Raw genomic sequence first — 17,009 nt, forward strand, 5'->3', positions numbered from 1 at the left:
TATAGAACTGCCAGTCAAAATCCATTCATATAACTATGTCAACAAATACCGACAGAGAGAAGAATCCAATACTTAGACAGGGTTTTGCCAGAAGCCTTACGCTTATGAGATTCTTAACATCTCCTGGCCAAATATTTTTTAAGTTCTCTCAGATTTTGAGGGGAAAATAGACCTAATCTATTTTTATTGCTAACCAAATTAAATTAATTACTAGCAGCAATAATAATAACAGAATTAAGTAGTCATAAAATAAGTGTTACATAAATGTGGACTGTCTAGCTTCACATAATGGGATTCCTTTATTTTTGGAACTCACAACACTTAATAATCACCTAGCCCCCTCCCTATGTTCACACTTAGAACTCTTCTACCAGGAAAGTTCTGAGGTAGGCAAAGTTTAGGGAGGAAGAGGAAACAAGCAGTCTTACCCGGTCACCTTACTTTGGAAATGAAATGATAAAAGAGGTTTCTAAGAATGTCAACCTAGTAGGAAGATGCAAAGCTGCAAGATGGGAATATAATTCTGCTGTGAAAAAGAGAAGTTCACAGACTATGAAGCTAGTTCCTTAACATCAGAAAACTGTCGGGACCCAGTCTAAAATGAATTCAGACTCAAGTTGAACTCGGGGGCTCTAACCAAAGTATTCATGTGTTTTTCATTTGGACTAACTCTCAGACCATTTGAGCTGACTGAACGCTATGAAATTATTTCTGTTTCATTTAACCCCTTATACGTTCCATAGTTTGTTCTATTGAGGCAAAAGATGAATTGCATCAATACTTATGTTCTGCTTTACAGATTACAGAATGTCTTCTCATACCTTTTTTCCAGTGGCACTCTCAGTAATGAAGTTGGCACCAGCCCTGTAAGAATAAAAGATAAATAGGAGGGCCAGGGATTTAGCTCAGTGGTTCTGCTGCCTGACTCACAAGTTGAAGGACCCAAGTTCGATCCCCGGTACCTAAATAAATAAATAAATAGGAAACAAATGAGAGGGCAATCAAGAAATGGAGGGGGGAGGGAAAGAAGGGGATGAAAAAAGAAATAAGATATATTAGGTATATCTACCAACTCCACATGAGGAATGCAATCATTAATTGCTGCAAACATGTATTAATAAAAAAATAACAAAGAAACAGAATCATGATCAGGATGCTAACTTGACCCACAAGGACACTAGGATTCAGAGGGGAGAGTGGTTGCTCTGAGCAGACCCAGGTGCTGAAAATTAGACTATAGTTCAAATTCCATTCTTCGAAGTTTACCTTCGGTATTCCTAGGAACATAGGGAACTGTGCATTTTTATACACTACTGGTAGGGATACCAAGTGGTGTATTATTTCTGGAGGATGATATGGCAGTCAATTTCAAAAGCCTTAAAATACATGTTGGAGTTGGCTCAGGCTGCTATGGCAAACAGACCAGAGGAGAGGGTGACTCAAACAATGGAGGTGGTTTCTCACTGCTCTGGGTGGCGCAGCCCAAGAGCAAGGGGCCTGCTCTTTATTTTCCTGGTCAGGGCTCTTTCCCTGGCTTGCAGAGAGCCACCTCCTTATGTCTTAACATGAAGTCTACCAGATAGGGCCTCGCCCTTACAACCTCACTTAATTACTTCCTTAAACACTCTGTCTCTCAATATAGTCACAGTCATCGATATAAATTCAACATTGCATTTAGGGGCCACAAACATCTACACCATAACAACAGGCAGCACCTTTGAGCTCATAATTCCTCTACTAGAAAATTAACTAAGAAAATAACTAAACCCACCTACCAAAATATATGCACAAGTATGTTTCTTGCAATAATGTTGGGCAAAACACATTGCTTTTCTAAACTTCAGTTTACTCATATGCAAAATGACAGATAATAGAAATACAATCTATGTGGTGTTATGAATATTACAACTATCTAGAAAAACACATAGGAAATAAGTTTCTACACTAATTAAAATGTTTTCACTAACTACTAATAGAATAATTAACAGAAATGACATTTATCCTCTTGTGTAACAAGACGTTCAGAGACAAGATTGGTTAATTTAGCAATTGAGTTAAGTTAAGGCTTTGTTTTAGCTTCCCCATAGTTTTTCTAACTTTATTTCCTCATGGTCTCAAAAAGGCTGCTGCAGCTCTATACACTACCTTTCCACAACTCCCAGCAGCAAGTCAGCCCTCAGCCCTACACAGGCCCAGCTTCTTTCCTCTCCAGTAAGTCACAGCCTAGGTAGAAGGGGTAAAAGCAATTGCAGAGAGCAAGGCAGGAAGCTGTGCTTTAAGGACAGGCAGAGTCACCGCACATTCACGAGAGGGCTCAGAGACAAGAGCAAGACCAAGGCAGAGGCTTACTCAATCATTGGCCACCTCACAGGGCCTGGGGACCATCGAGTCTGTAGTCAGGACCAGCACAGTGCAGGCACTGGTCTGGGACAGAAAACCACAGCAAACTGACAGGGGCTGGGGCATCTGGCCAGAGGACAATGGCCATCGTAGTGATCCAGTTCCATAAACCATGATCAAAATATACGGAGAATGTTTAAATTTTAAAATTGTATTATGGTAAAAGACACATTGATATTAATCTCCCTCAGAATACTTCCCTTCACTCCCAACTCACCCCATCATTCTGGCCACTTTCTAAAGCAGTTCTGGAAGTGCTCTTTCGTGTCTTTACAAGGTGTAATAAAAAACAAAGTGAACGCTGTTGCCAACTACCATCCCTTGGAAAGAGTGGATAGTAAAAACATTACACTATCTCTTCGTCCACTTTGTTCACCAGATCTGGTGCAGCCCAACCCCCCAAAATGATCATGAAGGGTAAACATTTTTAATCCATTCAGGACATCAGGGCAGCCACAATAGCACAACCAGAGACACCCACAAAAGAGCACTTCCAAACCTGCTTCAGAAAGTGGCAAGAACAATGAGATAAGTACCTTTGAAGCACGGGAAGTATTCTGATGGAGATTAACGGCAATGTGTCTTTTTCTTGTAATAATTTTTTTTTGGGGTACCAGGTATCAAACTCAGGACCTTGCACTTGTGGGGCAGGTGTGCCACCACTGAGCTACATCCCCAGCCCATAAATTTTTAATTAAAAATGTCAATGTATTTGTCAATCACATCTCATAAACCTTGCAACACTCCCATTTTTTTCATGCCTGATCTTTAAAACTCTCTGGTCAGAGTTTGTGTGAATGGTTGGGACCAAAATCCAGTTCAGCAACACTCTCTGAGCTCTGGTTCCCTTGTTGGCCTCCATCTGCCTGCAGAAAAGGGCTCCTTTTCCATCACAGACACTACCTTTTTGGTACTCATAAAACATCCTTAGCTTTACCAAGCCTTCAATTGCCCCGAGGAAGGTCCTTTTCCCTAATTTGCATGGAGCCTGTCTATCTGGCTTCATCCTAGAGGTGGGGATAAGAAGACTGGAAGGTTCATGGATCACAATTGAGATAAGAAAAGGCTGGGAGCCAGGCAAGGTCTGCCTAGACCCTGTCTTTGTAGAGCTGCTTCAGCAATACTTTAAGGAAAGGAATCCACAGGGAGGAGCATTTTTCCTTTCTGTCTTGCATGACAATAGTTTCACGTAGTTTTACAGCCAGGCCCGTATGCACTGCATGTATCCAAGGAGCAGCCCTGGGCAGAATGCACCTTCCATCCTGTACAGCATGAGAAGGTGATCTAAAGTACTCTTGGATGTCACCGTCCTTCCTGCCCACTGGCCCTTCCACATTGACCTTCTAGGATAAGATTCATGAAAACTCTGTCCCTCTGAGTGAAATTCTCATAAGGCCTTCCTGTGTGGCTTCATGGCCCTGTGCCTCTATGTGTAATGTATCACCTGGAATCTCCTGCTCCTACCCAACTTCTCCTCCAAGGAAATAATCAATGCTCCTCTGCAAGGGTGACATAGCACTTGAATGTCCTTGAAATCATTAGTCTTACATTAGTGGGATTATTAATTTCCAAGGGTGACTCAACAACTAAGCAGGAAATTGCTCCTCCCTCCTTGAGACCAAAAGCCATGTCCCCCTCATTTCGGTGTCCAGCTCAGAGCTTGAGGAGCTCAGTGGAAAGACCTGAGGAATGAAGGGCAGAATCTGATCTGTGGAGGGTTAATATGCATGGTGTGGGGGACAGGAAGTAGGGAAGGGAAAGGTGAACACATCTAGGGGAAAACACGAGGGAAGATCTTCTTTCAACCTAAAATAGGGCAAACTCCATTCCAATGTTGGAGCTGCAGAAAACCAAGGTCAGGATTGACCAGGATTCTAATCAGCAACTGGGTCCCACTGGGCCTGGATAGGTAGGTGGAAATCAGGGTCCTGGTAGAATGGAAACTTGCTTCCTCTTCCTTAGAAAACACCAGCTCTCTTGTGGGGTCCTTTCAGGGGACCCAGAGTTTCACCAAGAACTGGTTATTCACATGGAACTATTAAATGTGTCTGGGAGGGAGTAGAGTGAGAGGTGAGCCTAGAGCTGTGTGCCCCAGAGCACTGGGCCAGTGGATTGGCAAGACGTGCAAAGACTGCAGGAAGGGTGCCAGCTAGAGAAGATGGTACACGAAGGAAGAATATCCACTTGGTTAATGAGGATTAGCTGAGGGACATGCTGGGTTCATAGCAGTCGTACCTTCAGGGTGAGGCTTCCTGGAGTGCCGTAATTAGAGACAGTGTGCACACATTCTGCCCTTAGGCAGGTCCACAAACACACAGCCTTTCCTGCGTGTGATTCCAAATACTCCCAGCTCAGGACAGTGTCAAATTTCTACTCCGGAATTTTGTGATCCAGACAAGCTTTCCCTGATTCAGCAAGGAGGTTCTCAAATTTACATCAGTGGGTAAACGCGGTCAGGGCAGAGGTGAAGACAGCAAAGATTACCCCATGTGTGGATTTCCTTATTGTTCTGTCCGCTGTGAAGTTGGAAGTGAAATGACCAGTGTGCCCAGCACCAATAAAAATGACGTAGTGTGGAGTGGGAAGACGTCATTCTAAGTCTAAGTGCACTCATAATTAGGGTATGGGTTTTTTCTACTGGGAAAGCAACGGTTTATTTAAACCACTGTTCTTGCCAAGCAGAGAAATAGGACATAATTCTGAAACAAGAGAAAGACTCAAGGGGGAACCAAAACTAATTTCTAAAGGGTCAACTGGGGTAATGCTGATGCTCTTGGCCCAAGGACCACCCTTTGAGTAACAGGGCCATAGAGTACACAAACCTGAGACTGTTCTGCAGGAAAATGTGTCAAGAATGAAAAAGAAAAAGTAAGCAACATCGTGGCAGGAGTTTGTGATGATGAGAATTCTCAGCATGAATTAAAACCACTGGGTGGGTCAGAGAGCTACAAAGGAGGGAAAAAGAGATGGCCCTTTTGTTATACGGCAATAGATACCTAATATAGAAATATCTGGCAAAGATTTCTAAGAGAGAGATGTAGAAATATCCTCTGTACCTTGATTTGTTTTTATCTACCTAGGGCCCCTCGATCTCAGAGTCAAAGGAATCAAGAAAGGAGTCAAAAAGGAGTCAAAAAAGAATCAAAACAGGAAGCAAGAGATGCCCTACGCAAGAGAAAGAATGTCCAAGCCAAAAGAATAAAGAGAGAGTATGCAAAACATGCAAAGCCCCACCTAGCCAATGCAAGGCTACCAGTAGGGGTGGGCCCAGTAATCAGGTCGAGTCCTGCCCCTCCTCCTTAGATTGATTCATCAGTCAAAGTAGGCACAGGTTTCAAGGTCATTATGAAAGTACCAGAGACTCCAGAGCACTCAACTGTGATCTTTGAACTCTTTCTCCTCCAAAGTTTCCAGTGTATTATGAGAGGTCGCAGAGACACTAGAAATCCAGTACACATCAATTCACATGCTTTGGCCTTTTCTTGGGGAGATCAGGGCATATTTAGAGGGAAGGAGGTAGCTGTGCTGCGGGAAGTGATTCAAGGCAGAGGCATTTTGAAGTCTTGCTACAAAAACCTGCAAACTACCAGGCTCTACTAATCCATTCCCCAGTTGACCTGACAATTTAGTGCATGTTTTCAGAAAGTCTGGCTTCTTTTCATGGCAGGGCTACTTTCTTCAAGTAGAAAGTTGTACGATTAACACAATGTTAGTTACAAGTAACCAAAACCCAAACCTTAAGAACTCAGACAATGAGGAAGTTCACTATCTTGGGTACTAGGGAAGGGGGCTGAAGTAGGGTAGTTTCAGAACAGATTGAGTCAGTAGTTTAATGACTTCATCATAGATCTAAGCTAATCCCTGGCCCCTAAACTCTTGATTCTTTAAGCTCTGTTATCATTGTTGTATTACCTTTACCTTTACCTTTGCACTGATTCCTGTCATGGTCACAAGACACAACAATGGCTCCAGAAGTCATGGCCAGGTATGACAAAATTCAACATAAACAACTGCCTGTTATTTTATGTCTCTCTTAGGAACATTTGCCAGCTTCCTCTGTATCATATATATATTGCTGTGAGTACACACACACACACACACACAGCTCTAAATTTAGCCACTTACACCAATAATTGGCACACTTTCTCTAAGACATGGCCAAATAATAAACATCTCCAGCTTTGTGGGTCACATCGTGTCTATCACAACTACTCAACTCTGCTGTTGTAGTGGAAAAGCATCTAGACACAATGTGTAAATCAAGAGACCTGGCTGTGTTTCAATAAAACTTTATTTACAAATACAGACAGCAGACTGGATATGGCCTTAGAGCTATTCTTTGCCAAAACCTGCTTAAAACAACAGGCATCTGTTGCCTCCCACAGTTTCTGTGGGTCAAGGGCCCAGGAGCATCCTATGTAGGTTGCCTGGCTCTGAGTCCCTCGTGAGGTTGGGGTCATCTGAAGGTTTGGTGGAGGCTGAAGGATCTGCTGCCAAGATAACTCATTCATATAACTGTTACCTAGAGGCCTTTCTTCTGCACTATAAGGACCTCTCCATATGTCACCTCTGGTAGTGACTTCCTCCAGAAAGTGCACTCCCAGCAAGACAGTAAGGAAGAAGCCACATTAGAAGTGCATTTTATGATCTAACCATACACATTCTGCCATACCCTATTCCTTAGAATTGTGTCATTTACCTAGACCACACTAAGAAGGAGAGGAATTGATCTCCCCTTTGGAAGAGGGAGAAAAATGGACATCGAAAGCTGATGGTGAGCTGGGGATTTGGCTCAGTGGCACTGTGCCTGCCTTGCAAGTGCAATGTCCTGAGTTTGAGCCCTGCTACCCAAAAAAAAAAAAAAAATGGCAAGGGCCAGGGATTTAGCTCAGTGGTGCCCAAAACTGCCTGGCAAGTGTAAGGTTCTGATTTAGATCCTTGGTACCAAAGAAAACAAAATAAATCCTTTGGGACCAGGGATTTTGCTCAGTGGCACAGCACCTGCCTGGTAAGTGCAAGGTCCTGAGTTCGATCTCCGATGCAAAAAAAAAAGCTAATGGCATCAAGTCAATCTCAACATCTTGTCCAACTGTGTGATTACATTTCTTTTTTTTTTGTTTTCTTCTTTTTTTTTTGAGACAGGGTCTTGCTATGTAGTCCAAGCTGGTCTTGAACTCACTATGGAGCCCACGTTGTCCTCAAACTCACAATGATCCTCCTGCCTCAGCCTCCCTAGTGCTGGGATTATAGACATGTGCCACCACACCCAGCTTGCGATACATTTCCAAAAACTCTTATTTAGTCTTGTTCCTGAGGCTTGTTAACACTACCTACTTAACTTCCCTGTTCCTTGGGCTGAGTTAAATGAATTTTCTTGAAACTTGTAAGAGCCTCTTTGCTCCTGGGAAGCCAATAGGTCTGCCTTGCATGGTTGTCTAGTTTGTGCACTGTACAAGAAGAGGCACAGATGAACAGGGGAGCATGATTTCCTGCCAATATTTAGTATATAGTTTGAATCCTGACTCTGACGTGAACCACAGTCTCCATCTCTGAGTCGCTGCCTCTGCCAATAGGATGCACACACAGAGAAAGGATCTAAGACAGTCCCTTGAGGCTCAGGCAAAAAGTAATGGAACTTCTATTTGTAATTTTTGTGTAAAACCAAGCAAGAAATCAAGCCTGATTAGTGAATAGAGTAACACTGGTAACTGTGGGTAGTGTATAAACACACACTGAGAGCTTAGAAGTTTTTCAAGATGCATCATCAAGAATAAAGACTACTGTTTTATACCATTACTTAAGTCACTGATAAAAGCGAAAATGAGGCCAGGCTGAGAACGGAGCCTTCAGGTGAGCCTTGATCAGATAATCTAACTTGTATGCTCCAAACTTGTAGCCATAGCAGACACTCGGTGCTAGGCGCCCCAGAAGGTGGCCCCCAAGATCAGACCCTTCCCTTTCACACCTATCTCAGTGACATTTTGCATCGCCAGCATGCAGCTTTGCAGTCCAGCCTGAGCCAGGGGCTTTCGGCTAAAGCATACTCAGAAACTGTGAGATGCAAAAACTGTTTGCTGTTTTTAAGCTGCTAAGTTCTGAGGTTGTCTGTAATGCAGTGAGAGATAACTAATACATGCTGGTAGCTGATGTGCAATAAATATCTCTAAATTTGTGACAAGTACTTTTCCCGTCGCCTACCTATTACCATCCGCATTTTACAGATGAGGAAACAAAGGGAGTATTTAAATGACTTTTCCAACTTCAAAACAGATAGTAAATGACGCATTTAAAATTTTAACTCCAGTTGGGTTCCAAAGTGCACACTCTTTTCCACCCATAATAGATTATCCCCCAACTGCCTAGACAGCCCCTTCATAGTTTTCATGTAAACAATTTTATACTACGGAATGGTGGAGGAGAGAGATAAGGATTTAAGGGTCCTTTGATTTAGCTGAAGAAATGAAGCTTAGTGCAAAAGCCAAAGCTTTTGGGTTTCCATTCTATGTGCAGCTAATGCCAACTGCGTCCTATACATGCCTGTGCTGCCACTCACAGGAGAGCGAGGGGAGATCTGCTTCCTAAGAGGAAAGGAAGAAGAGGCTTCTAATCCACTCTGAGCAACTGCTAGGTGGCAATGTCTGCACAGAGATCAGCCCAGATGTGATTAATATAATCAGAGTAATAAAACTGACTTTTGCTGCAACTCAGTATCCACACTCAGTATGAGGAGGATGCCTGGTGGTGGGAACCTGTGGAACAATGCAGGGGACGGGGTCGTGCAGTGTCCAAGAAGGGCTCCACAGTCATGAGTGTGGCCATTGTGGCGGTATTTACATACTCCGAGACGTTGCTGGACTTTATTATATTTGCTTATCATTATCACTGTGTGTGAGCTCTTTCGAATCTTCCAACCCCCCTAACTGTATCTTCAAAAACTCTAAGCTACACTTCAGTCTCAAAAAAGAGAGAACTATTGACCTAACCCTTGGGGCAAAAGGTCCAACATAGGGAGGGAGAATGAACCTTTCCCATAGAAGCTGTGTCAATACTCTACCTGCCACTTTGGGATCTTGGGAAGTCAGAGGAACAGGAGCTTCAGCTCTAATTAAAAAGGAGAACACTAGCTGGGCATGGTGGCCCACACCTGCAATCCCAGTAGGGGGAGGCTGAGGCAGGAGGATCACTGTGAGTTCGAGGCCAGCCTGGGCTATATAGTGAGTTCAAAGCCAGCCTGAACTACATAGTGAGATCCTGTCTCAAAAAACAAACAAAAAATAAATAAATTAAAAGGAGGGTGCTATTCTTGTAACTGAAGATGCATTCCCACATGAATGAAGAGGCAAGGTGACTAAAGATACAAGGAGTCTTCTTTTCCTCAAAAATGAAAGAAGCCTGATGACAGATGCCCTAAGATTTAATGATGTTTGGCAAAGCAGTCTAGATAATAAATAGTATGTGGACTTCGCTGTCTTATCATTCATTAATGTTTCCCTTTTACTCCTTTCAATATACAAGCTCAACAATTTATAGAACATACAGCTTGCTTCCCACATAGACTTTTATGATCTTATCTAATCTTAATTGCTCAACTACTTTATATTAATTGGCTAAAGTCTAGGAAATAAAAAGATCAAGAATCTTCCCACTTCTATTTAGCCTAATATTATAACTTTAATGGGTAATCTATTGCAGCCAACTATAAACATTACGTAAATTATATCCCTGCATGTTTTAATTAAGTTGGAATACTGTTCCTTTGCCTAATTTATGGGAAATCAGTTTCTGTGGTAACTACTTGCCATGTTATTTGACCATAATGATTATAGAAGAAATAATAAGTTTCAAAAGAACTCAGACAAATGCTATGCCCTAAACAAACTGGTAATAAATGTGACTGTCTACTGGCCTAAGAACTGAGTTGTCATCACACCTTGTGTACTTATCAAGCATTTCAAGGACAATCACAGTGACAATAGTAACACTGAACATAAATTTTAGTTTTATTCTATCTCCTTATAGTTTGTGCACAGTGATAATGTTTTCGATTTATAAAAGCTCTTTTTGCTTCATTTCTCTTCTAATTTTCCTTAGACAAGCTCCAATATCTGCTAGCTACCATAGAGTCCATAAACACCTCACCAATGTGCTCATGCCAAACTTATTATCTAAGATACTATTAGGAAAGGTCCAAGGTCTTCCTATGGCATGACTACTCCCTCCAAATTCTCACTTGGGTACTTCGAATGAATTTGTTTACTCTGTCTGCCCACTGTCACTTTGCCCTCCTTTCTTGACAATTGCAACTCCTTTCTCCCTAAGGTAGTATCCCTTCACCCTACTAGAGGGACAGCGAATCCTGCTTGATCCTCTCATCTCCCAGCCGCAATCATTTTCTTACAGTTGCACAGGATGTTCATCCAGAGTCCAGTCTGAATTCTTACTTGGGATTTTATGTGCATCTGGAAGAAAGGAGACCTCCCTTTTCCTTGCAGTAGTGGAACTGGGATGCTGTAAACCTGGAGCTATCTGTAATCATAACCTGTCATTTACCAACTGTATGGAGGAAGCACTTCTGAGATGGGAGGAATAGACCAGCACACAGAAGTGGAGGAGAGGAAGACAGCAAAGAGACAGACTTGATTATTTCATTTCACTATGCCTAATGCCAGCGCCACCATGGGCTTCCCAGTTCAGTAAGGCAGCTCTTGCCTCTTAAGTTCCTATGGATTGGCTTCTGCCTGCTTTAATCAAATGTGGCCTGTTGACTACGGTACCTTTCCAGACTCACAAGGAACTGAGCTCCCCTCACCGTGCTCAGCCACGTTTAAACTGTGGTCACTGTGCTTTTTAATTACTAGGCTTCTGAATATATCACTCCTGTGCCTGGAGCCCTGGCCTTCAGATTTCAGCTTAAACAGCACTTTCTTTCTTAAGGAGCTCCCACTGACTGAGACAAAGATCATTCGCCTGATATATGCTTGCTCCCATAACACGTTGCTTTGCTATCACAAACCCAACCCTGCTTATTTATCACTGCGACCTCTTTGAGACTTATCTTCGCTCTCTGAGATCAGGGAATTGAATCGGCCCTATGAACTGACGCATTTCCCAACACGTAGAATACTGTTCTGGCCAGAGTAGGCACTTAGTGAACACGTTAAATGAATGACTGAATGAATGGCATTTTCTCTGGTAGTTTCTCATGGAAACTGGCAACAACTCTATGCTTTTGTCCATATATTTTCTTTTCTTTTCTTTTTTTTTGGTACTGGGGATTGAACTCGGGTCCTTGAGCTTGCACAGCAAGTGGCGAAACCACTGAGCTAAATCCCCGGCCCCTTTGTCCATATATTTTCAAAGCACAGTATGTATTTTCAACCCCACTTTGTGTGTGTGTGTGCACGTGTGCAGTTCTAGGATTTGATCCAGAGTCTGCATTGAACCACATTCCCAACCTTTTTTTAAAAAAAACAGTCTCACTAAATCACTAGGTTGTGCAGATGTGGCTTGAAATTACAGTTCTCCTGCCTCAGCCTCCCAGAATGTGAGGATTATAGGCACCTGGCCTCAGTGTCACGTTTTGACAGAATCAAGATGGTAGACATTCAGCTATCGAAACTGCCGCATCTCAATTCCTAATCAGTCTCACTTCTCATTATAAACATCTGCTTTCAAAACAAAAAATTCTAAGCTCCAGAAGTGCAGCCAGGATTGACAACCTATCCTAAAATTCCCTCATTGATTTCTCTGAGAAATAGCTGATTTTACCAAGGGCATCACTCTTATTGTTTTGTGTGTCTCCTTCTGCTCATTTTAATTCTCTCGATGAAATCATTAGATTCTTAAAACTTCAGTCTTGCTAGTCAGATGTGGTCTCTACACCAGGAAAATCACCTTAGAAGTTGTAAGAAACACAGAATCTCAAACTTCACCTCAGATTTACAGAGCAAGGAACTGAATTTTAACAAGAACCCAAGATAGTGGCAATGTACAGTCCCTAATCACTGTTCTGCAATGGTCAGGCACAGCAGATGTCATAGATGGTATCAGCTGAGGTGAGACAGTAAGTAACAGAAAAATGTAGTACTAGTTGTTGAGCAATCGGGTGTTGAGGTGGTCAGTTAGGACAATGAGACAAACTGAGAGTAACAATCATTATTACTGACTTACCCAGCAGGGATAGCAAGAGACAAAAGAGAAATACCCCATGTCCCCTATGCCTCACTTGACCCTACAGCACTAGGTGAGGATCGAGTGACACTCAACACAGGCAAGGGCATTGACTCACAAGTAGAAAGCATCCCCTAAAATAGTCTTCTTCCTTTTTATAGACCCATTGGCTGGGGAAAAGGAGAAGAGGAAAAGTTAGCAGCAGAAAGGCACGGAGTCAAAGAGGATAAAAATGCCTCAGCCAAGTTTCCCAGCTAAAGAGGGGATATTTCTAGCCTTTAGAAATACCACTGTAAAGCCGGGCATGGTGGTGCCTGCCTGTAATCCTAGCACTTGGGAGGCTGAGACAGGAGGATCACTAAGAGTTTGAGGCCAGCCTGGGCTACATAGTGAGTTCAAAGCCAGCCTGAACTACATAGCAAGACCCTATCTCAAAAAAAAAAAGAAAAGAAAAAGAAATATTGTTTTTGTAACAAATTCAATATTAGCTGCGAAATAATATCTGTAAGAATTCTTAAACAGGTTGTTCATATGAAAAATTTCTTTGTACCCAAGATTGGGGTAAGCCTATCCATATGGGTTGGCATGAGTTATAATATGAGCTAACATTTGGGGAGGCAAGTGGTCTAGGAATATTGATATGCATGTGTGCATGGGAGAATGTGGGACCAGAGTCCTTGAATGCATCTCTCTCCAGGAAACTGTAACATACTGACTGCCCCAAGTCTGATGTGGGAGAGTGGTTCCCCTCCCTGAAGCCTGCAAGTTTTGTCTATAATCACACAAAGGCTTTTGTCGTGGAGGCAGACTCCTTGAGTAGCTGGTGCAAATTGTGCACTGTTTAACAAGATGCCATTTTGCTCCGCTGGCTAAGCAAACCAACCAACACGGGTTGATAGCTTTACCTCCTGCAATAGTTCTCAAACTTTCGGGTCACTGGACCTAGAAGATCAGCATCACCTGGGAATTTCATAGACATTCAAATTTGTAGACCCCAACCTAGATTTTCCTGAAGATAAGACCTAGTAATCTGCGAGTTAACAAGCCCCCTTTGGACTCTGACACCATCTGAGAATCCACTGTCCTACAGCGGGGCTCCTCAGTCTTGGCACTGTTGACATTGGGGGGCAGGTAATTCTTGGTTGTGGGGGCTTGTTCTATGTGATGCAGGATGTTTAGACAAGTCCTTGGCCTTTACCTGCCAGATGTCAGTATTAGCCTCCTAGGTATGACATCTCAAAATATCTCCAGCCTTTGCCAAATATCCCCTGGGTGGGAGAATATTGCTCCCATTTGAGAACTGCTGCCTTTTGAGTATTAACTAGCTTTGAATGCATCACAACTATATATATAGTTATATATATATTTATATAGTTTTATATATATAAAAGAGATGTGAAAATGACATAAAATGACATTTGAGTGATTTTCAGTTTGCAGAATACTTGCACATGTAGGTCATTTGTAATCCTATAAAGAAGGTAATTATCATCATTCTTGTAATAGTGGTAAGGAATCTGAGAATCACACAAGTTGCTTGATGTGACCAACACTACTTCTTATGTCTTTCTTTTTCATAGATAAAGACAATTATCTTGTCAGGTGAGTAATGGAGGGGATATTGCTAGCCTCTAGAAATATCATTGTTTTTGCAACAAATTCCATGTTAGCTGAAAAATAATAGCTGTAGAAATACTTATACAGATTGTTCATATGAAAAAGGTCTTGTGTACTCAAGATTGGGGTGAGCCTATCCATTTAGGTTGGCATGAGTTATAATATGAGCTAACATTTGGAGACAAAAGTTTTGTAATACTCACTGTGAGCTTTTGTCAGAGATACCAGATTTGTACTCAAATCAGAGAAGTAAAAAATAGCACAATTAAACAAATTCAGGACTAGTCTTTCGCCTTCAAACCACGCCCCCTGGTGAGAAAATGAAATCAGAATCCTATGTAGGGAATTAGCTAAATGAGAAAGGAGGACACTCAGAGCTCCATAAAGCCATTGTCATGCTCTGACCCAGGCAGGTCCCTGCTGCCCACCTAGCCTTAGGCCCCTATAAAGCAGTGTTGAAAAAAACCTTCAAAGCCCATGACTTTCAGAAAGTGGCTGGAGCACTCATCCCCAGGTGAGCTGGGGCTTTCCACAGGCACAGTAATAGACTTTGGCTTCAGAGTGAGCATCCAATCACTAGAAGCCAGCTCGCTGACCTTTGGATGGTCCTCCAACATGGCCAAACTTGTTGCAGAACATAAAACTGAAAGGCTAAATAAAGATCAAGGCCAAATCAGAGTCAGGATGAGACAAATGACCCCATACCACCCTTTTGATGTCAGTTCTTTTTTGCCCTAGAACAACTTGAGACCTCTTGCCTCCTCTTCAGAGAGGGTTGTTAACAGCCCTATAAACTAGTTTAAATCTGGAAACATTTCTAACCAAGGGAAAGAGCACTCCACTTGGAGTCAGAAGCCCAAGTCGTAGTCCTGGATGTTCACTGGAGAAACCACTCTGCCTTTCTCAGCCCCAGGGTTGGCTTTTGCATTTTACCACAAAACAAAGAAATCTCATTACAGAATTATAGGATCTCTAGGATTTCTGCCACTTCTATAATACTACTCTACCAACATCTTAAACTTGTAGCTAGCACACCTGCTACAAGTGCATGTAGTACAAGTGCACACCTGATACACTGGGCATAAATCTATAGAAGCTTGGATCTGAGGTCACTGATACCCAACTTGAAATCTCGCTCTGCAGGATTGTAGCTGTGTCACACTGGACAGCACCTCTAATACCTCAGTTTACTCACCTATGAAATAGACATAATAATGACTCAAAGAATTATCCTGAATTGTAAACAAAATTATTTATGTAAATAATGATACACAGAATATCAAAACAAAAGGGAAATAGGAGAAAATAGGGAAGCAGACTCTGTGGAGATGGGAAGAGGATCTGCAGAAGGAGACAGGGGAAAGGGAGAGATAAAAATGAAGGAAAAAAAAAAGAATCACAGTCCCTATACATAGGAAGTATTTCACAGATGGTAGTTGTTATTATGTATTTGAAAATGGACACTCAAGAGAATAGAGGCAAAGAATGTTTATTAAAATCTATACTTCATATGGTGATAGAGGGAATTAGAGTTCCTGAAAAATTAGCTGCCTAAGAAATATTCCCATTCTATGAAGAAAGATCTTAGAACTGTTAGATGGCATTCTCTCTCAGCAGGAATGCAGGCCATTTCTCATGTCTCGTGCATGATCCAAATTGATGAGTAATAGACACAAAGTGTCCCTGCACACATAGCACCATTGTGTAACACATTGTGTTCTGCCTGTGCAGTCAGAGATGGGACAACTGAGTGGAATAAGGAAGATATAAAGATGTGTTGTCCACTACAGTAGACAGTGGCCCCATGTGGCTACTGAGCAACTGAAACATGGCCTGGCCAAGTTGAGATGTGCTACAAGTGTAAAATTCATAGCGCATTTCAAAAACTTAGTACCAAAAAACAAGAATGTGAAATAAACATTAATATTTTATTAAATTGGACATGGCCAGTCTAAACTGAGATTTGTTATAAGTGTAAAATATGCACCAGATTTGAAAACCTTAGTACCAAAAAAGAATGTAAAATATTGCTGTATATTTTATATTGATTATATGTCAAAATGACAAAAATTGTATAAATTAGAATAAAAATTCAAAATTTATCTCACTTGTTTCTGTTTTTTCAATGTGACTACTAAAAATTTTAATTGTTCAGCTCGCATTAGAATACAAACAAATGTGCACGGTTATACATGCATACACAGTCACACACACACATTTACAAACACACACAGACATGACAACCAGCAAAGTAGCAAGTTGAAAAAGGGTCAGTTAATGAGGGAGGACGTAGTCTTGATGATCTAAGCACCATGTAAAGAGAAAAAAAATCACCAAAATTGATTTCTCTATTAGCAAAAAAGCTGAAAGAGACTGAATTTCCTCACCCTTTTACATATTCCATTTTGCAACATTGGGTAGAGGAAAATAAAAGTGAGAAGTTGAGCATTCTTTACCTTTTCATTGTGGAATCCGTTTTTGATCAATCCTATAAAACATCCTGATATCTATCAGTGAAGGGGCAACGAAAAATTAAGGAAAGTGCGCCCTCTGCTGGCTACTTCACTACATTTCGATGAAAAACAGTTGTGTAAAAATAAATAAATTAGTGATTTATATTTACTATTTTTACCTTTGACTCAGTAGTGATTCAAAGAAAGACAAGGAAGCAGTTTGATGGTGTGAAAATAATTTTTTTACAAAAGTTACATTTGATTTACAATGTAATAAGGTTACAGGTAAAAAGCTACACATAAAAGTGTGAAAAGTCCTATTACACAAATCTATGAGTCTCTGTACAAAGCTCTTATCAACGTTTCCTC

General features: G+C 41.6%; 1 protein-coding gene across 1 annotated transcript in view; it reads right to left on the reverse strand.

The window, feature by feature from the left end:
- Map3k7cl (MAP3K7 C-terminal like) overlaps window positions 1–14,771 on the reverse strand; it is an 87,482-nt gene extending 72,711 nt beyond the window's left edge. Inside the window, exon 1 of the mRNA XM_087213329.1 lies at window positions 14,701–14,771. Coding sequence (XP_087069455.1) covers window positions 14,701–14,756 — 56 coding nt within the window. The 5' untranslated portion in view covers window positions 14,757–14,771. The remainder of the gene's footprint in view (window positions 1–14,700) is intronic.
- Between the last annotated feature and the right edge of the window lie 2,238 nt (window positions 14,772–17,009).

Source organism: Heterocephalus glaber, unplaced genomic scaffold, assembly GCF_053883595.1.
Source record: "Heterocephalus glaber isolate CG9 unplaced genomic scaffold, H.glaber_assembly_v1.0 deba00000122, whole genome shotgun sequence".
Lineage (NCBI taxonomy): Eukaryota > Metazoa > Chordata > Mammalia > Rodentia > Bathyergidae > Heterocephalus > Heterocephalus glaber.